Source organism: Aotus nancymaae, unplaced genomic scaffold, assembly GCF_030222135.1.
Source record: "Aotus nancymaae isolate 86718 unplaced genomic scaffold, 86718_ANA_hifiasm-v0.15.2.pri h1tg000025l, whole genome shotgun sequence".
Lineage (NCBI taxonomy): Eukaryota > Metazoa > Chordata > Mammalia > Primates > Aotidae > Aotus > Aotus nancymaae.
Genome location: NW_026988438.1, coordinates 4993035 through 5014992, shown reverse-complemented (window position 1 = coordinate 5014992; position 21958 = coordinate 4993035). Strand labels below are relative to the sequence as shown.

General features: G+C 34.1%; 1 protein-coding gene across 11 annotated transcripts in view; it reads right to left on the bottom strand.

Annotated features, from left to right (window-relative positions):
* DGKB (diacylglycerol kinase beta) overlaps positions 1-21958 on the bottom strand; it is an 812604-nt gene that overhangs the window by 494436 nt on the left and 296210 nt on the right. For all 11 annotated transcript variants that reach the window (XM_064380347.1, XM_064380346.1, XM_064380345.1 and 8 more), the window contains one exon: positions 12640-12738. In XM_064380347.1, coding sequence (XP_064236417.1) covers positions 12640-12738 — 99 coding nt within the window. The remainder of the gene's footprint in view (positions 1-12639; positions 12739-21958) is intronic.

The following is a 21958-nucleotide window of genomic DNA, read 5'->3' as shown; positions in this document are numbered from 1 at the left end:
TAAACCAAACTGCATGTAAACATATTTTATAAATATTATAGCACCCTAGTTCTTATTGTAATCCTCGGCAGAATTTGAATCAGTGAGAATGTAATACTACACATTTTAAAAATTAAATAAATAAAAAGCAGCTATCCTTTATGAATAATACCATCAAATTGAGTCTGAGTTAGATTTCCAAAATATGGAAAAATGAGGTTTCTTTTTGCCTATCATTACTATGATGACAATTACGAATTGATCTATAATGAATATTAATTAAATGAATATTAAGTAATGACACTGATGAAACATTTATTGAGAGCTGACAATGTCCTTTATCCCTACTCTTTCAACAAAAAAGAACATTGCATAGACACAAACCTTTGGTAGATGACATAAAGGATTTCAAGAAAATAGATGACTTCAGTAACTTTGCTTAAAGGTTAAAGAGGTAAATTTAAAAGAAGGGTGAAGCAGCCATAATGATATGAAATAAAAACTGAAGCTCCGTGTAGTAAGACACATCCTCAGTTATGTGTTCACACCTCCCCACCAGACTCTGTATTTATGGAAGTTTTATAACTAGTCTAGGAAGTAATATTACAGAGAATTCAAAATTCAAATTTCAGAATCATAGAGGATTTGAATATCTCTTACCCTCCTTTATTAAGCTGATGTATAGCACTGAGATTGTCATTATTAATTCTTGCCGATTAGAGTTAAGCCAGATGAAAAAATATACAGAAAGTTTCCATACTACTGAAGCTGTGAGAGACACACAGCATACTTCTACTTCCTAACAAACTTTCTGACATTGCTGAGAAATAATGACTTAAACACATGCTCTAAGGAAAGATTTAACATACTCTATGCTATTTAAGATTTAATCACCATATTTACAATGCATAATTTAGTAGAATTCTTAAAATTGTGTTAGAGTAAGTAAGATCGGAAGAAGAGGAGAAGTTAATATGACATATGGTTTTCTGAGGGTGTTATAGGTAGAGATACGTACAGTACTGCTTCAGCAACATCACAACTTGGCCAAGTTTTCAGAGTTACAGTGAAGAAAAAAGAGATGTGGAATTGGGACCATTTTAAGTTTCAGCAACATGGATGAACTGAAGGTCATTATGATAAGTGAAATAAACCAAGCACAGAAAGATATATGTCACATGCTGTCATTCATATGTGGGAGTTAAAAAGTTAATTTCATGCAGGTAGAGAGTAGAATGATGGTTTCCAGAGGATGGGAAGAGTTTGCATGTTTGTCAGGTAGGGGGATAAAGAGAGGTTGATTAATGGATAAAAACACACGATTAGATAGAAGAAATAAATTTTCATATTAAATAGTAGGATAATAGTTTACATACACTGTATGTTTCAAAATAGCTAGAAGAGAGGACTTCCCAACACAAACAAATAACACTCAAGGTGATATATACTCTAAGCACCCCAATCTGATCATTACATATTTTATGCATGTAACAAAATATTACATGTACCCCATAAATATGTAAAAATATTATGTATCAATAAAAAAAATTATAAATTTAACTTATAATTTAAATATTTACTTTTTTAAACTTTTATATCTATAAGAGTAAAACAGGATTAATTAAAAAACTAAAACATTTTTAAATATACATTTTTCAAATAGTTTTGTTGTCCTTTTTATGAGCTAACAAGCTTCATTATCTTGATGATATTTTTATTAACTCTGTTCTTTTTTTAAAAAGTTTTACTTTAAGTTCTGGGATACATGTGCAGAATATGCAGGTTTGGTACATAGGTATACATGTGCCATGGTGGTTTGCTGCACCTACAACCCGTCATCTAGGTTTTAAGCCCCACATGCATTAGGTATTTGTCCTAATGCTCTCCCTCCCCTTCCCCCCAACTGCCTGACAGGCCCCGGTGTGTGTGATGTTTCTCTCCCTGTGTCCCTATGTTCTCATTGTATTAACTCCATTCTCAAAGATTAATCAGATATTATAACAACAGAGTGTATTCCTGGAAGAACACACCATAATTGGCCTAAAGGGATATAATACTGAACACATTCATTGCTGCAATCCTATTATTTCCTCCTAATGGGTAGCAATAATACGACTAAGTTTAAAAGTGAGATAAATAATCATCTAAAAATGATTTTAAATTTTTAAATAATTATCTATTCTAGGACAAATTTTCTGTTTCAGGAAATATTTAATCATTATTTTCCTCATTAGGAATGGGTTTATAGTACAGAAAGAATTAAACAGCTGTGAAAGCTGACTCATTTGTAGGACAAAATAACATAGTATGGGAAAAATGATACTTTACACTTCTCAGTAGAGAATATCTGGAAGATACCATTCGTCATAAAGATGTTCACTATTGTGTTACTTATAATAACAAAATGAGGAATTGGAAAGATGCTAGACAAAAACAGTTTCAACTAAAATATGGCATATATACTTAATGACATTACACAGGCATTAATAGTGATGTCCCATAGTAAGTGGAAATATATAAACATTTAATGATATCATGTTAAATGTTAAAATAGAATGCCGCATGGTATATTCAGATTAACTTTAAAAAGTTGAAAAAAAATGTAAAAGAAGGTAATTTTAATAGTGAAGGTAATTTTAATATTCATATATTAATTGTGATTCTTCTTATATAACTATCACAGGTTCTTAAATGATTAAATTCTTTTTCTTTCTTATTTTAAAATTTTTGTATGAGTGCTTAGTTATGGTATGATAAAATGTTAAAATTCACTTTTTAAATTCCAGCATAATATTTACAATAGTAATATTAAATGATATTATCCTAGCACTCTCCTCCAGCTATGCATAGTTGTAAGCAATTTTCATGAATTAACTCATTTGATTTTATTTTACAAATGAAATACAGAGGGACAAATGTTAATAGCTTGCTTCGTATCATAAAACTAGTGAAAAAGCCAGGCTTAAAATAAAAATGGCATACTGCCAGAGTTCTAAGGTGACTGAACCAATATACTCTCTCACCTGCAGTGAATGAACGATTTGGCTGCATATTAACAAAGCTTAGGCTTTTTAATCTGCTTGTATCATTCTCTTCCACGTCTAGTTTTATCTCCTGGTATTTAATATCCATGTTCTTAATGATTAATGATGGTAAGTACTATTCATATGTCTATAGGTGGTTTATAAATGGACTTAGTTCAAATGCCTGTTTAGGTCTCTTGCCCTTTCGAATTGAATTGTTTGCTTATTATTGATTTATATAAATTCTTTTTATATTTCATACACAAATCATTTTTCAACATTCTGAAACTACTGGAGGGAAATGACTTGCCCACAGATCAGCAGTTCATGTTAGAACTCTGGACTCTAGTCTTCTATACTTTCTGGCTATCATTATTCTCTCTTCTTTCTTTCTTTTCTTTCTTTCTTTCTTATCTTTCTTTCTTCTCTCCTTCCTCCCTCCTTCCTTCCTCCCTTCCTCCTTCCCCCACCCCCCCACTCTCTCTCTCTCTCTCTTTCTCTCTGTCTCTCTTATGAATCTTCCCACTTCGCCTCTTTTCTAAAACTTTTCACTGGGCTCTCTGGAACAACTGTGCAAAAGAACAAATTATCCTTTTCCTTTCTAAATAATGACCACTTTTGCTAATAACACTTCTGAAAAGAGGCAACTCATTCTCTCAATCCTTACAAGTGCTGTAGTTTTAATGGTAATCTCTTGACCTTCCATCAAAATTACCATTTGTCCAGCTCCAAAATAGACTCTCTTTACACTTGAGGTTCATGAAATCTAATAGTTCTCTCTACCTTTATTCTTTACTGTTCTTTACTGTCAAGTAGTAACTATCTTTAAGACCCTGCCACAAACCCTGGTGGTTTTAAGGATAACATCCAATAAACCATTCTCAGAGTTCCCTTACCTTCTAACAGCTAATGAACTTCCCCTGCACATCAGTTGAGCCACTCAGACTCATGGCTGCTTACTGGATCTTACCACCACCTGAAAATAATCTATTCTGAAATCTCATCAAATCCTAATATTCTACTCTTTACTACAGTCGTCTCTCCTGGTTGCCTAATTTTCTTCCTCTGTTGTTGTCTTTTGACTATTCACAGTGCATTCTCCTGGTGACACTCTTGTATCATTTCTGCTCCCTACTTAAATTTATTTTACACTACGTTGGTAGCAAAGTTGTCTTTCTACAACACAAAGTGAATCATTTCAGCTCATACGTACATTGGATAAAGCCAATCTGGACAAGACAGGCCAGGAAGCCATTATCTTGGACCTTGTATTTTCTCTCTCTCCAGCATCACCCTCACACATAACCTTTAAAAAATATTTTGGAGTTTCATGATCACACTATGTACTCTCTTGTCACTGAGACTATTTACATGAACATCACTTTACATTTTCCTTCAAAATACCTATTTATTCTTCAAGACTCAGCTCATGCATCATTTCTTTAAGAAAAAAAATTAATTTACTCTTTGCCCTTGGGATGGATTCCTTCCTCTAGGGCTCCTGTAAGTGAATATTTATCACACCCTAATATATAATCTCTTTGGATGCTTTGTCTAATTGATTGTGAATTGCAGGGGAGAAAAAAACTGCTCTTATCTGGATTTTTAGCTCCAGTGATTTTAGTAAAAATTAAAGGGAAGAAAAAGAAAGAAAAAAAAGAAGGAGGGAAAGAAGGCAGGAAGAAAAGAGGAAAGAGAGGAAGTGGGATAAACAGTAAGAAGCTAGAACTGCAGATATTGTATATAAAAATAATGCAGTGATCTTAAAGATACCATTAAGACATAAAAATAACAATTCATATAAAACAATGGCTACTTATGTATCATAGAACTTCAACTTTAAATAATCAGCATATTAATACTATGTCATTTAAAATTCCAATTTATCAACTTTAAAATATCAATATTGATATGGAAAAATGGCTAGTTAGCCCCTTCGTTAGAGAATTAAGAACCCTGCTCTTCGAGATCATGTTCTTGGCAGGAACATGGATGGAGCTAAAGGCCATTTTCCTTAGGAAACTAATGTAGGAACAGAAACCAAATACTAAATGGTCTCACTTATATAAGTGAGAGCTCAATGATGAGAACACATGGACAGATAGAGGGCAAGAAGAACGATGGAGGGCAAAGGACGCAAGGAGGAAGAGGATGAGGAAAAATAATGCATAGTAGCCTTAGTACCTGGTGATGAAATAACCTGTACAATAAACCCCCATGACACAAGTTTACCTATATAATAAACCTGTTCCTGTACCCCTGAACTAAAAAGTTAAATTAAAATAAAGAACCTGGTTTTTAAATTATAACACAAAATACATGCATACAGAAAACAAAACTAAATCATGCAGCTGAATATAAAAGAAATGACTTTTGTGATAATCTGCTTGATTTTACTCTTCAAACAAAGTTTAAAATGTGATTTTCTCATGAAATATCTCAAGTCTTCTTTTGTGGATGGTGGCAGAATTAAGTGAATAAAAGCTGCACCAAAATTGAAAAATAATTACATAAACTTATGCATTATTATAGGGCCACTTTATCATAAAGATATAAAACTTGGAATGAATGCAAAACTAAACTATAATGCTAGAGAATTTGATCAGATTTGTAGCTTCCTTTATGAGATTACTCTAAAATCAAGGGAATTCTATAGGCCTATTTCACTGATTTCTGTGAACTCAAAAATGTATGTACTACCCAAAATAATTTTTAAAGTATAAACTTAAGCCATTACAGAGAAACAGAAATTTATGAATAGAATAGTAATAAAGTTACATAATAGCACATACTAATAAACAACACATATTCCAACATTATAGTCCAATGTTGGTATAAATTTAACATTAAGCTTATTAAGTACAAAAAAAAACCCATGATGGTAATGACTCATGGAGTCTAAGGGATGACCCGTGATAAACAGAACTGAGAAGGACTTTTGTCAGGGAATGAAGGACATTTCCAAAGTATCTTTTTGTTGTTAAAATAGGGAGTTTTACATGATTAATTTTTAAAAATCCCTTTTAAGGCAGGCTGATGACATAATTGTTGAAGCTCAATTTAATTTAAGGCAAACTGCAAAGGGCTAAAACAACATAGACTACATCTGTCTTGAGTTAGGGGTCAATCAGAACACAGAAGAGTGAGTGGCTTGCATATGGCCTCATTAGGCCATATTCCATATGAGATTATTAAAATTTATTTGCAATGTCACTTTGTTTTGGATTGGCCAGCTGAGGTTTCAGTGTGTTATCTGTGGCAAGAACCAAGAATGTATTTTTAAATAGATTCTATTGAAGGCAAAACATCTGTTTTGACAATCAATTGGGATGGGTTAATGGCCTTTTATAGAAATTAAGCGTCTTATCATGAGACTCAATGAGTTGGAAGTCATCCTACATTTGTTTGAAAGTACAATAAGGGGAGGATTCAAGGAAACCTGCGTTTGTAAACAGTTTCTGACTTCTCCTCAATATGGCAGTAAATGAACTATAGCTATAATCCTTGCCAGATCATTTTTTAAAAAAAGCATGCTAAGTACCTAAACAGAGTCGTGGAAAAATATTGATTAAAAGTCTCACGTTAAATAAATTTTAAGCAATATAGGTTTTTGACAGTACTTTCAAAAGATACTAGCTGCCAATTGCAACCTCAGAAAACAGTAATTATATCTGACATGGGGAATCATTGTTTAATTTTTTTATTAGAATAGAAAAGATCATAAGATAATGATTCTAATTTCGGAGTAGTTGATTTTAACCCATTTTTATGGCAATAACCATTATCAAGACCAATTATGTGTGGAAACCATTTGTAGTGCATGCTTATAAAAAGCATTCCATCAGTGCACAGGAGATGCTTATCTTGCTAATCTCTCAAACCGGTGAGCATATATCTACTGAATCACTAACCTAAAGTTTATAACAACTATTGGGGAGGGATGGGAAGGCTAAGAAGGGTGGTACAGGTTTTTTTTAATGACGCTGGAGAAGGTGTTCTAAAATAGGAGAAGACGAGGACCATGGATCTCGACCTTGTGATATGTCATTAAGACGCAAGGCTACGTGAGCTTCAACCAGAAATTAAGGATCCACACTGTATTTACAGAGGCCATGAAACAACCAATTCCTAACTACAGAGTCAAAGACTAAGGAAGAAATAAAACTAGGGATCTTAAGATCTTTAATATTTCCTATAATGTGATAGAGATGATATCAATGACCACTTTGTAATAACTGAGTCTGACCCTTACCTGCTCCTCTTAGAAAAGATAAGCACAAGAAACTTGGGCATGCAATTTCTTAAAGAGGAAACCGGTATTAAATAATAAAAAACAAAACAAGATGATATTAGATGTCAGGACTAATGATTTTCTTTAAATGAAGAACTACAGGTCATGCAGTATGAAATTATTCCTGTGAGTTACTGAAAGTTCACAGACTGAAAAGGCTCAGAGCCTATCAGGTGGAGCAAATTAAGCAACTTTGTGAATGGAACAATTTTATTAATTTGTTTAAAGTATGATCATTTAAGTAGTTAATGCATACTATTGTCGATATTTTTATTCCATGAAAAGAAAGTAACCTTTAATTCTTACTTAGCGAGGTTAGCAAAATTTTAAAGTGAAGTATAGTGTATATTTATTAATATATACAAGACTCAAAGGCTTGAGCGAACAGGTGTACTTAAAGAATTACAAGTAGTTGAATTATCCTTGATTTCTAGTGGATAAGGTAGTACATGAGAGAGTGAGCAGGTTGATCCAGTGAAAAAGCCTTGTTTACTGTAACGGAGAGTTGAGGATTCAAACAGCGAATCACCAAAAATATTTTATGAGTGAGAGAGACTTATGATATTAGCACTTCTTGAAAGTTGACGCGTGAAGCAGGTTGGGGGTGTACAGAAAGGAGGTAGTTCACAAACATGCTACTGGGACAATCCAAGAGGAAAATCTGTGAGGCTAGCATACCAGAGAGTCATAATTGGGCTGAAGTAAAGAGACAGGATTAAGAACATTAGAATAGTATTGATTAATCTGATATTCCAGATGAAGAATAAAAAATCCCACTTAGGTTTCTAGTTTGGGAAAGTTGGGGTGTGAAGGTTCCAGTAGCTGAGATATGACAGATAAAAGCTCTCTACTGGGATTTGCAAAAAGGGTGGCGATGAAAATCTCAGAGCACAGCTCCGGAGTGATAACAACTCAGGTACCAATTCTGAATTGCCATGTACTACTCAAGTGACACCGGGAAATTTACTTAACCTCTTTGTTTCTCAGTTTCCTCTGATGTAAAATGGGAACAATTATAATATTTATCTCATGTTGTCACTGTGAAAACAAAATGAATTCACATATTATATTACTTATACTATACCCCTCCTTAATCTCAATTCCTACCTCACCTACTCTCAACCTGACACCATTAAACTTGATTCCAACAACCTTTGACTTCACTGTAATTTACAGTGTACTCTTCCTAAAATATATTACTGTACCTCACATTTAATGTCTTTATTTCCCTCGTTTCCAGCTTAAATTCCATGGTTAATCCTTACAATTACTCCTTTGCAAATCTTCTCAACTCTCTGGATGGCTTCTCTGTACATGATATTGGCCAAAAGAAACAGTCACATGAAGACTGGGCTACGCCTATTCCACTCATGAAGCTAGAATGTAATTAGATAAATATGAATGAATGAGAGTGGAGAAATATATTCATCTAAGCTGACTGGAATCATATACTACACGGACGATTATTAACTAGAGGTAGCTGCTCTCTTCTCCTCAAAAATCACACTGTTTCTTTCATCCATTTAATTCCCACTTTCCTGGGTGACACAGGCTTCTTACACATCTTGCACCATCCTAACTCTAGCTAATGACCCAGCTTTCTATTTCTTTCAGAAAATAGAAATGTTGTATCTTTCTGCCGTTCTTGCCCCCTCAACACAGCACAGATTGTTCCTTTTAAAGTCAGATCATTTCTTGTTCTGGTCAGACTCCTCTAATGGCTTCCTATTTTATTCAGAGTAAAGGCTAAAGATTTTACAATTGCCTAAATTGTCCCATCCAACATAAAAATCTTATAATATCTTTGAACATCTATTTTTCCTCCTATACACTCAGAGCTAGCCACTAATCTCCCCAGTCCCTTTGAGATCTGTCAAGTGTCTATCACGTCAGAATCTACCTGTAAAATTCTGTCCCCCAGATAGCCACGAGGGTGACACCCTCAAATCACTCAATGCTTAACTCTCTCCTCAGTGAATATCTTGACTGTCTCTTTTATAATCACAGTCCCAACATTTCTTCTTTTTCTACTTTAATTTTGCCCTTTACATTGAAAACAAAACTCGTACTTACTGTATATATTAAAGGAATACAATTAATGTACAATAAATGTTTTGATCCTGTTAAACAAAAACTATCAAAGGCCACTGTTTTGGACTGAGCTCTTACAGGAGGCCGTAACAGACCAGACCAAACCAAGATGGAGTCACTTGTACTAAAGTGTCACATAATCAAGTTGAAACTTTAAGAAAGCAGATTGATCCCAAACACACCAGTTGTTTCAGAAAATATGAAATTCCAGTCTGCCTGACTTGGTATAGTAATGATGTAACCACTGCTTTAACTCTTACCCAGAGAGTAACCTGAAGTCACATGATGTTCAACAACCAGCTTTTGTTTTGCATTATTGTGTTTACTTGTTTCCATCTTACAGAAACCACTGTTCTTCTATGTCCAGTGGGAGCTCTCATTGTACTTTGCAGAGTGGAGGCTGTCCTAATTCACGAATAAATGCCAATTTGGTTTATAAATAAAGGTGTTGTTATTTTGTTTTCAATAGTGTAAATATATTGTGAAATGAGTATTATAGTCAAGAAAATTAACATATCCATCTCCTCTTATAGTTACGTGTGTGTGTGTGTGTGTGTGTGTTGAGAGCACCTGAAATCTAGCATATTGGCAGATTTTCAGTACATAATATAGTATATAGTATAACACACTGAAAATCTGCCAATATATAGTATATTTGAGATGGAGTCTCACTCTGTCATTCCAGCTGGAGTGCAGTGGAGCGATCTCGGCTCACTGCAACATACGCCTCTTGGGTTCAGGCAATTCTCCTGCCTCAGTCTCCAGAGTAGCTGGGATTACAGGGACCTGCCACCATGCCAGGCTAATTTTTTGTATTTTTAGTCTAGATGGGGTTTCACCATGTTGGCCAGGCTGGTCTTGAACTCCTGACCTCAAGTCATCCACCCACCTCGGCCTTCCAAAGTGCAAGATGAGTCACCGTGCCCAGCCATGTTAAACAATATTAACTATAGTCATTATACTGTACATTAGATTTGTAGACATTCATCTTAAATAGTTGCAACTTTGTACTCTTTGACCAACATCTCCCCACTCCTCCCCTCTTCATATCTTTAGAAATCAACATTCTATTCTGTTTCTATGTATTTTTGTACAACCAGGTACTAAATAATTTCCTTATTTGTATTGTTTATTGTCTACGTTACCTCTGCTGGAATGTAAACTCTGTAAAGGCAAAGATTTGTCTCTGCTTTTAATGTTCTCACGTCTCTCTATAGTACTGTTTGGCACATACTAGCTATGCGATGAATAGTTACTGAACAAATTAATTAATATTTTAGCATAGTACCTGGGATAGCATATATGCTCAATCAAAAGAGCTATAATTATTACAGTAATATATAATAATATATTGGGCATATAGCACTTAAAATAATATGGGTCCTGCAGACTGCAGTTCTAAGTTTGGAATTTAGGACGATGAGCTGAATATAAATTAGCTTGGTAATGCAATCAACTGAATAAACAAGATCTCATCGGGAAGAACACTAAGAGAGGAACTCCATTACATAGGAAGGTAGAACCCAGGGACACACTGACATGGGCATGTCGACATTGTGAACCCAGGAAAGATATTGAAAGCAAGTGTGCAGAGAAACAGAGAAAGGACCAGGAGAGTGAGGTATAATGAAAGTCAATGAAAGGTAGACATTTCAGGAGGATGAAATACTCAATTGTCATCACACACTTCAGAGTAGATAGTACCACAAAAATGGTAAACAGGAAATGCTGAGATATAAATCAGTTTTAAAACTGTGGGAATATTTAATGATTGGAGATAAATCTTCAGAATAAAAATGGTCTAAAAATAGCAATGAAAGGTTTTGCAAGATTGTTCAAAGACAAGAATATTCATGTAACACATGCTCTTTACTTTTGATTCTCTCAAAGAAAGATGTGATAGCATAATAAAAAAAATACACCTTAGGTTTGAATTTGTATAACTACATGCTGACATAAGTGGACCAAGGAGGCAGTCTCCAGCCTGCTGAACTGAGTGGGATCTTGCATAGGCAGATGGATAGTAGGAAGAAATCACAGGTCTCTTCTTAGAGTTAAAATCTGAGATCAAAAATGCATGTAAACCAGTACAATTGCTGTATTTTTAAATAAAAATATAAATAATACAAAAATCTGGAAGTCTTCAAGACAATACTTAAATGAATAAAAATGACACTAAACCTAAAATGTAAAATGTTTTTATGTGACTCTCATTATATTTAATTAATCTTATTTACCATAGGATGTCTAAGAAACCTTACACGAAGAAAGAAAATTTAGAATTAGTTATTGCTATACTCAACAATATTGAGGTATTTTCTTTTCCTCTATTTTTGTAGTTTGAGAAAGTGAAGAGTTTTTAATAATTTTGTTAAATAAAGGCATTTGAAATACAACCAGTATTTTACAGATAATTACAAAATGAATCATAAGTGGTACAAAATGAGTAATACAATTAATTTCTAGGTTGACCTTTAGAAAAGTATTTTTCTAACATTTCTTACTTGTTATAATTTCATTATATCAAATGGAAGTTCCAGCCATTTAATTTCTATGTTGCTTTTCAAAATGAGAAGTGCATCATGGATATAGTTTGTTTTTTAAAGTAATTGTTATACTTTAGAAGCAATTTGGATTTTGAATATGAATTTTGTCATTTGAATATCTGCTTCTCTTCCTACCAAGGTTCGTTCTTTTCAAAGTTACTTTACTCATGCATTTTCGCTTCTATATTTATTGAATTACGTAATTATTTTGCAGGTAGTTAAATTTATCGTTCAATAAAAGATTTAACACAACAGCTAATAGCAGTGCATAACTTTCTTCAAGGTTGTGTCATCATTTTAGGTCGTCTCTAACCTAGATGAGAGCCCTCAACATTGCAGATATATAACGTGCATCCCCAGCAAAATTGCCCATAAGAATAACTTCATTATTCTGGGAAGCTAGATCTATAAAATATATAAAACGTAGAAGTGTTCTGCCTTTACAATTCCTGGTAAGTACAGCATGACTAAGTGATAAAATCTGAGTCAGCTTCAGTTCAAGCATATCATTCTAAAACGTGTATAGTGACATGAAAGAAAAAGAAAATACAGTGGACAAAGGTGTTCTGTTCCAGAGTAACGATGTATTTTAGATCTATAGAGTTCTACCTTGATTAATGAAAAATTACTCTAGAAGCATTTAGTGGTATATGATAATGATCAGTCACAGCAATCACGAGTTACAGCAGAATGATAAGGAAAAACTCACCAGTACCACTGGACAGATTGTTGTGGGTGGTAGAATATGGTCCTTCAAAGGTCCACAGTCACATTCAGGTTTTAGATGAGAAGCACATTTATTATGGAGCTGAAAAAAGAGAAAGGGGGATAATATCAAATTCTACATGACAACACCTAACATGGGGGAGATTATAGTTCAATTAAGATACAGCAAACACATTAAAAGTAAAATAAACAAATTGTAAGAACAGAAGGAATTCCTAACACATTTGTCCTTATATATGTACTGTAAATAAACCACTTCTCAGCTTCTGTGACCCATTCTGTACATTTTGTAATTCTCAGAAATGTTTATATTAAAAATACACTTTAGGTTTTACACCAAAGAAGGCTGATTTCTTTGACAAACACAGATTATTGTCCATCATACTTCTTTCTTTGCTTATCTGTTAGCATAATCTTGAAACCACTGTGCCTGTGTACGCTTTTTTTTTTTGACCCTCATGTTTTCTCAAAGTCATTCCAAAGTGCACAGCTCAGTATGGGGCATAATTGATCCCATCATTAGTTTTAACTTTGTAATTCAATATGTAAATGTAACCAGAGATTCATCTCAGTAGGAGCAGGATATAAATAAAAGAAGATGATTATGATTATAAAAATTTATCTGTATATTGTATTTATCAGCTCAACATTAAGTTAGCATATAATCATACAATGTCCTAGTTATTTTTAATATGTATGAACCCAAACTAATATTTTTATTAACCTGGACACAAGTTTACATTAAGGTATTATAACATGGTGCTTAAAATAGTGATGTTTTTAAATTGAGATGGTAGTTTTTTAAAAAATTACACAGATTTGGTAGAATAATACTTTCTTGAAGGCATCTAGAGATTTCTCCCTCCTGCACTATGCATCAATTTGATATGAACTGTTCATACTTTAGAAAAAAATACATATTTCAAAAAGATAACATGTCATGTTCAAAACAAAAAAGAGCCACATCATTTTTCAGTTTTGAATCAAAAGCTACCCGATTTAGGCCTTGGCTACATTAATGTCTACAACATGCATACCTTTGTGAGCAGTTAATTGTCAACTAAGCATAGGAGTCTAATGAGTGTTGATTGATTTTCAGTGGCAGGACAGTATCAAAGAGGTATTTCTGTGGTCCTAGAATCTAAAACTGTCATGCTAACTCCCTACATTGGAGTTGAGGTGATTTGTACTATAATTAATGAACATTAGGTTACATTACGTGAAATAAAAGTATCTTTACACATTCATCCATAATTAGCAGCTCTGCTTCTCAGTGGCATATAAACTTCTCTACAAAAATGATTTAATCATATTAGGCACTACTAGTCTTTGCCAAGAGGTAAGAAGTGCTGAAGATAGAGAAGCAGTTGAATGCACTAATAATAAACTGATACTCAGAGAAAATTAAAATATATAGTTTCCTAAAATAAACTTACTGACCAATTTAAAATGTATTATTAATTTATTGGACCTAATCAACTTTCTTAGAATAAACCATGGGCATAGATGTTTGGATTTAAAGGTAACAGATTATTAAGTGTTGAGGTGGATCAACTCTCCACCGAAAGATATGTTGGAGTCCTAACTTTTCAATGTGAACTTCATTGCATATAAGGTCTTTCTAGATGTATTCAACTTAAGATGTAGTCATTCTTGGTTTAGTTGGACCTTAATCCAATGACTAGTGTCCTTATAAGAAGAGGGAAATCTGGACAGAAAGACAAAGGCATGGAGAGGAGAAGGCCATCTCATAACACAGGTAGAGATTTGAGTGACACAGCTGCAAGACCAAGAATTCCAAGAATTGCTGACAACCACCAGAAGCTAGGAAGAAGCAGAAAAGGACACCTTCAGAAAGCCTTCAGAGGGAGGATGACCTGCTGAAATTCGAAATTCTAGCCTCTAGAGCAATGAGTGAATACATTCTTGCTTAGGCACCTATTTCATGGCAATTTGTTACAGCAGCCCTAGAAAACTAATAAACCCAGTACTATAAAAATTTCACTAAAACCAAAGAAAGACTATCTTAAGACTCTGCCGTACTATGAATGTCACAGAGAAAGAACTTTTGCTCTTTGATCTTGGGCAACTTCCTTAACACTGAGAAAACAGACTTTAAGAATCCTCTACAAAAAAGCAGATCTGAAATAAAAATCTATTTGTGTTTACAGCAAGAAAGTGTTGAAATATCACTCTTGATTACAGTGTAAAGCTAAACACGTGACTCTGAGGGTCATAGGATCAGGACATACTGAGTCTCGTGCCAACACTGACTACAGATGCACAGTCAGAGGCCTCAGCCTCCTCCATGCTTCCATCCATGTGTTTCCAACAATTTGCAAATGATACGGCAAGTGACGACTAAGCTCTCTGTGTAGTTATTTGAGGGTTACTGATGTAAGAAAGGATGGCAAAAATAAAATTAATTTAATGACAACTTTGGGGCATTTAGGATAGTTTCCCAGACAGGAGGAAAGAATTGAAGACTCAGAATCACGAAGGGGATGAGCTTACCACAGTGTATGTGAAGGGATAACTCTGTGTATTGGGGTTTGGGAGTTTCAGAGTATAGGTACCGACAATCGATCCCATGAAATTCTGGCCTTTGCATAGCCAAATAAAACTAGAATGGAATTTCCCAGTTTGATTACCACTGTGGTCCATATCCCTGAGTTTTGTCTTGGCAGTTGTAAGGCACTCTCCCAGAAACATAAGCACATAGTAGGATCTATAAGAAGTTTAATAACCATATTATTATCTGATACATAGAGCCACACAATGCAAGAAAACTCTCCTAACCAAGAAGTCTATGTTTAATAATATGCAGGAATACCTAATACTTGTATTAAGACTAGAATCTGGCAGCTAATAAATACATTTGCATAACCATCAACATTATGACATTGTTTGTAGCCAAGAGTTTTAAAACTGAGGGCATTATGTTAGGAGTACTGATCGTTTTACAAGTTGTGAATCAAATTTGTATGACAAGTTTAGTTTATGCATCATATTGCTTGGAAGTATATTTGAGGAGAAAATATATATTGTGAAAGCCAGTGTGAAAATATGTATCATTTTCAGGACCACCTATAAAGTGTAAAAGTGAACACTGTGAACTTAAAACTGCTCTAAACAATAAAGTCTGTTTTCAAAAGCAAAAATCAACACAATAAAGTTACATAATAGAATTCAAATGCTACAATTTTTTTTTTCTTTAAGATACTAGTAATATTTTGTTTCCTGATCAGGTGCTTACAGAATATTCATTTGGGCAAAATTCATTGAGCTCTGCCCTTTGGATATAAGTGATTTTCTGTATGTACATTTTCCTTCAATAAACAGTTTTTTACAGTTTGAAAGAATGAATAAGACCTACTAGTTGATAGCACAACAGGGTGACTATAGTCAGTAATAATTTAATTGCACATTTTTAAACAACTTAAAGAGGGTAATTGGATTGTTTGTAACTCAAAGGATAAATGCTTGAAAAGATACCCTGCTCCCATGATGTGCTTATTTCACATTGCACACCTGTATCGAAATGTATCATGTGCCTCCTAAATATACATACCTACTATGTGCCACAAAAGTTAAAAATTAAGTGAATATCATCAACAATAAAAATTTGCTTAAACTTGTCACCATATTTCATGAAAAGGAATATAAGAAAACGGCACAGCTTTTTCTCGGTGTTAATAAGATGCTGAACGCTGATAATTGTTTTAAAGACAACCTATATCCCAAATCAGTAAAACCGTAAACACAGAGATCCTCATCAAGAACAGAAATAAACTAGAGCACTGAAGATGCTGCCTCTTGAGTAAAACAACCAACAGCGCACCAGAGAAAAGGAATTGTTTACTATTTAAAAATGTTTAAAACATTTTTGTTCAATTATCTTTGTATTTTTTTCAATGTAAGGCATAAAAGTCCTAGGCTCATTTTAAAATATACATCCAGAAATTCCCATTCATGTTAAGAGATTCAGTGCCATATGTAGGAAAGTCATATAATAGGAACCAGCTTTTCCTGGAAGTGAATTAACAGTTGGAAATAATTTCAGAGTTTATGACAACTTCCAGTAGCACCTAATTTAGAGCCAGATCTATGTTTATTAGAAAAAGCTGTCTCAAGATAGAAAGAAAAAGAAAGTATGTGAATGTGTGTGTGCATGTGTGCCTGCATATACTTCTTGGTGGAGTTGAGAGAAGAGTGGGTGTGCTGGTCAGAAAAGAAAATGGAATCTAAGAAGTCAAAAGGAGGAAAAATAGAAAATAAATGTACATGGGAATTTAGAGGAAAATAAGAAGAGAAATCAACTATTCCTCTAAAGAAAAATCCAAAGGCCTGACTTGGAGGAACATATTTATTGGTTTATCCATTCCACTGGCCCCTAATATTTTCCAGTTTGGGGGTACTTCCTAAGACTGGCATTTGCTGAAGCAGAAATGTTTTCACAGCACTGGAAACCTTTAAACATTATTGTTAGGAATTCAGTATCTTAGTAAATAATATTATCTCTATATTATACAAAATTAGTAATTCATTTCAATGAAATAGGTGTTTTGTTTTGTTTTTTACACTAAACAAAATGCATCGACCTCCTATTCTGGTGAGTCCTGCCTGACCAATGATAGCTTACCTTGACCAGAAGTGATTTACAACATGTTCTACATGGAATATCAAGAAAACACACTTTGAGAAGAAATGAACAGGTATAAGCAGTGGGATATTAAGGGTGTTAGTAATCAAGACAGAAGAGAGAGCCAAGGTGAATATTTTGCCTGTCCCAGAGGAATGAAATATAAAACACAGAGACTGGTTGCCTAAATACCATAAGGCAGTCTTCCACTGACCTTCCCTAAGCTTCTCATGATTTTAATTTTGAAGTGACTAGATTTACAAAAGAATATAAAATTTCATTCTAAGAACCTAACTTTATATCTACAAGATGGCCAACTAGTAAATCAAGAAACCACAAATATGAACTGAAAAATGGTGTGAAAATGGATTTTTATCTTTAAGTATTTGTTTAAGCTTACTTTCATATCTGATGGAGATTTCAGCATTGCAGGACAATATTACAAAAAAAAACTTAAATAAAAAATGTGTTTGAAATTTAATATCCTACTGTAAGAAGAATAGTATAAGAGTGAGTAAAGTGATCTTACTGAAGACTTCTCTACACTCAGTACTTTGTCAAGAACTTCAGGCGATCAGGAAACAACGTGTGACATGGAAAATCAACAGCAGTGGACCATAGTTAACAGTACAAACAGCGTTAGCCTGTGGTGTGAAACCACTGGAGAGCATTTCCATTTTTATTTGGATGTGGAATAAACGTACAGAAACTATTCAGAATCAAGATATATTAGTGTGAAGAAAAATTTCAAGGAAGGCAGGTAACCTAACTTGTTTCCTAAGGTATGGTTAGAATTTAAGATAGGTGCATTCAAGGGAAGGGGATGAACATAATAACAGGTGTGAAGAAAACATGGCCTCCCCAAGGGACTGTCAACAGAAATACACAACTATGGCAGAGGGTGTGTATAGAAGAGGAATATCATATATGGTTATGGTTAGGTTTGGTTCTCATTTCTAAAGACCTAAAAACCAAGTTGAGGCAAGGGGTGTTGAGGGCTGCATTTATTATCACAGAACTATTATAGATTGCTAAAGAAGGCATATGATAACAAATTAGTATTTTCAGAAGATCTTTCTGGAGGTGGTATGCAGCCTGCATTATAGGAAAAGTACCTTCTGTTAGGGAGATGAGCCAAGAGATTTTGACTCTAATCTAGTCAAGAGGTGCTAAGAGCTTGCACTAGGGCTGTGAATGTGGAGACAAAACCTCAAATCTGAGAGAGATATTTTAAGTAGGAAATGTCAAGACTCGGTGACAGGTTGTGTACATGAGATAAAGGTAAAAGACAAGAGTTAAAAAAAAAAAATTGACTTATAACTTTTTTTCCAGTGAGTGGAAGCATGGCAATGCCATGTCTGATAGAATGAGAGAGTTGTAGTAATTGTCTTCAGGAATGAAAATCCATCAGTTTGGCTTAGGATTTAGTGAGATTCAGGACCACAGGATTCTGAATGTTTTTAGCGTGTGCAGATGCTGTTCTGACTTAGACTGGGCAACTATCCATCCTTCTATAGTTGGGAGACAAATGACATAAGCCTTCTTCATGGAGTGCCCTCTGGAAACCAGGGGTTGGTTCTGTGCACCCAAACAGTATTTCATACACCGACAAATATAATTGTTACTTACTGAGCATTTACTATATACGAGGTCTTGTCCTAAACACATCTGCAGAGATTTATTTGCCTCTTTAATCTTCATAACAATCTAATAAACTAGGTATCATTAACTTGATTTGATACATTAGGAAATTTGCCCAAACTGGTTACATAAAATGGTCCAAGATGACACCACTCGTAAGTGAGGAGATGAACTTAAGAATCTGGTTGGTCTGACTTACAACAGTCAAGTCATTTCCAAAAGTCACATAGAAAAGGAAGTAATAGCTTTTGGGCAAAACCCTGAAATGAAGGCAATCTTTCTGTTTCTCTCTCCAATATATTACTCATGAAACCCATTCAGACAGGCCTTTCTGAAGCCTTGAATTGGTAGTCCCACAACCCAGTACTTTTATAACTGCTACTAACTCTTTGTTAGGTTCATAGCACCTTTTGGAAAGTGTAAATGCGAAAGAAAGTAAATTCAGTTGTTGAAAGGCAAGCAGTAGTAGTGGATAGGCATCAGTCAAGAACAGATCCATTTTATGCTGAAATGTTCATGCAACGGCTCAATAGGAAACTGCAAATACTACTAAGGACATAAATGTTCTAAAGTAAATATATCCTGTTTATCCAAGGCACAAAATCAATAATTAAGCAAATGTTTTCCTAAAACTGATTAAAATTAAAAATCCAGAATTGGATAGAGGCTGAAGTGAATTTTGAGATATAGTCTCTTGGATATATGAAAACTTTAAAAAAATTGTACAAGTCTTGTTTTATGCACTTAATACCCATAAGACCCCTGGAGCTCATGGTTTATATAAAATAAGGCTGAGGTTGGCTAGAAGTCTCAGGACTTGAGAGAGTTTAGTAAAAGGGCAGCATTTATCTTTTTCTTTCTTGCTTGTTTTGCCCCATCCCCATCAGAGATCCCTCATTAGCCTGTTTCCTGAGTAGAATTTTGATACCAATTAATTGATTGATTTACCAATAATTTTGAAAAGGGATTTAAGACGTTCACTGTTTACGTAGTGCTATGCCATAAGGACAAACAAAATCACATTCAGTTATCCAATGATATTAAAGAATAAAATGTTAAGGGTATATTGCCTTATCTGATTTGGGACATACAATTTTTAGATTTTAAAAAGTACAGTTTATTTAAAAGTAGTATCCTTTTTCCTGTAAAAGAAGGTGCCTCTTTCTTTTCTTGTAGGGCTAGGGTCAGGAACAAGACCAAAGCAGATGCATAACTTGTGAGTAGTAGGGCTGGGTGTAGTTTCTGGAGCACAGACAAGAAGAACCACGAAAACAAAAAGAAAGAAAATGAGAAAAACAAAACGGAATAGAAAACAAGGAAAGGAAGAATTTGAAGACGCTTTGAGTACAAATAAGAGACCAATGGCAATGGCAGCTTTGAGGACAGTGATTCCCGTGACTGGAAAGCGTAGAAGACAGACTTCACAGAGATTAAATAGAGAGAGAATGAGAGGAATAAAATACAGAAAACTCTAAAAGCTTTGAAATTTTCCATTAGAAAAGGTAGTAATGTATGTTTTTGGAGTGTTCAAACTGAGTACACACTTAAAAATACTGATTATTTAAGAAATAAAAAAGAAAATATGAATAATAAACACAATATTTTTAAAATTTATGAAGAATAGGAATACAATTGGAGATACAAAGAAGAAGTGATTTCTAATGTTCTCTAATCTCAGTTCATGTTAAAGTTAAGATTTAACCAGCAAAATATTCACCATATGAAAAACATAAGTGGAAGCCCCCTACAAGGGCAGAAACAAAAACTACGTATTTTTGTAAATGCTTAGCAAAACACAAACCTGATTTTAAAAAGGTGCATGAGTGTTTTAAAAAATGAAGTAGTTGCGATCTTCTTAAAACTGAGAATTCAATATATTTGAATGATTCATGTGTTTAATTTGAATCGTTAGACATTTTATTATAATAACCAAACACTTTTAAAAAACTATCTTTCATAATTGAGAAAATTTCAAATGTAAATATAATTTAACTAATAGTTGAAAATGATTGCAGAAAATGTGTTCATTTAAAAGAAAGTACTTAATTGTATTTTTGAAATGTAAGTCAGTTGTTTTTCTCATTATTCTGTACACGCGTGTGTGTGCGCGTGCGCACGTGTGTGTGTGTGTGTGAGAGAGAGCGAACACTTAAGAGAATTGTTTAATCCCTGGATTGAGGGCAGTGTACTGGGGGACACGGTGGAGACATTTATTTGCTTAACAGATTCAGTGCCTCCTACTGTTTTATTCTGACAAAAGCAAAAATTTCAGTCCTGTACCATGAATACTCACTGTATGCTGGAAACAAAACTCCAGCCTCATCTATATTTTTGTACTACATTATCAAAAAGAGCTATTCTTGAAAATGTGTGATTCTAATTAACCTCTCAAAACTACACATATAATTGTAGAAGTACCATCTAACATCTGCGTTCATTCCAAAACTTTTTTCAAACTAGATTTGACAATCATTCAAACCAGGTAGAATTCTAAAGTTTCCCAGAAAAGACCAATCTATCTCTTCTTTCTTAAGTGTGAATACCATCAATGACTAGTATTTACATCAGTATCTCTTATACCCTAATTTATGATTTAACTGAAACAGCAAGGCAATGCTATGTTGGGAAGAAGGGTAAAATGAATTTTTAGAAGCATCGAGACCTAAAATATGGCCTCCTTGCACTTCTATCTGGTCATGTGATTAAGGACAATTTGCTTAGTTTTTTCTTTGGTCTTTGAGTCTTCACTATATAATTATATCATTGAAGCTCACTGTTTATTTGTCTAATCCTTTTAAGCCCATAGATTTTGTGACTAAAATAAATGTACAAGAAGCAAACCAGAAAACCCTTATCAAAAAGGATTGTGGAAATACAGGGAGAACCAAGTTCTACTCAATCAGTACCGTACTCTCATTTGCTTACTCCTCGCCATGGCCTCCGATTACCTTCCTGGGAACCTCTAGCTCTCCATGGAACACAGTTTGAAAACCACAGCATGGTATGATGTCTTAGATTG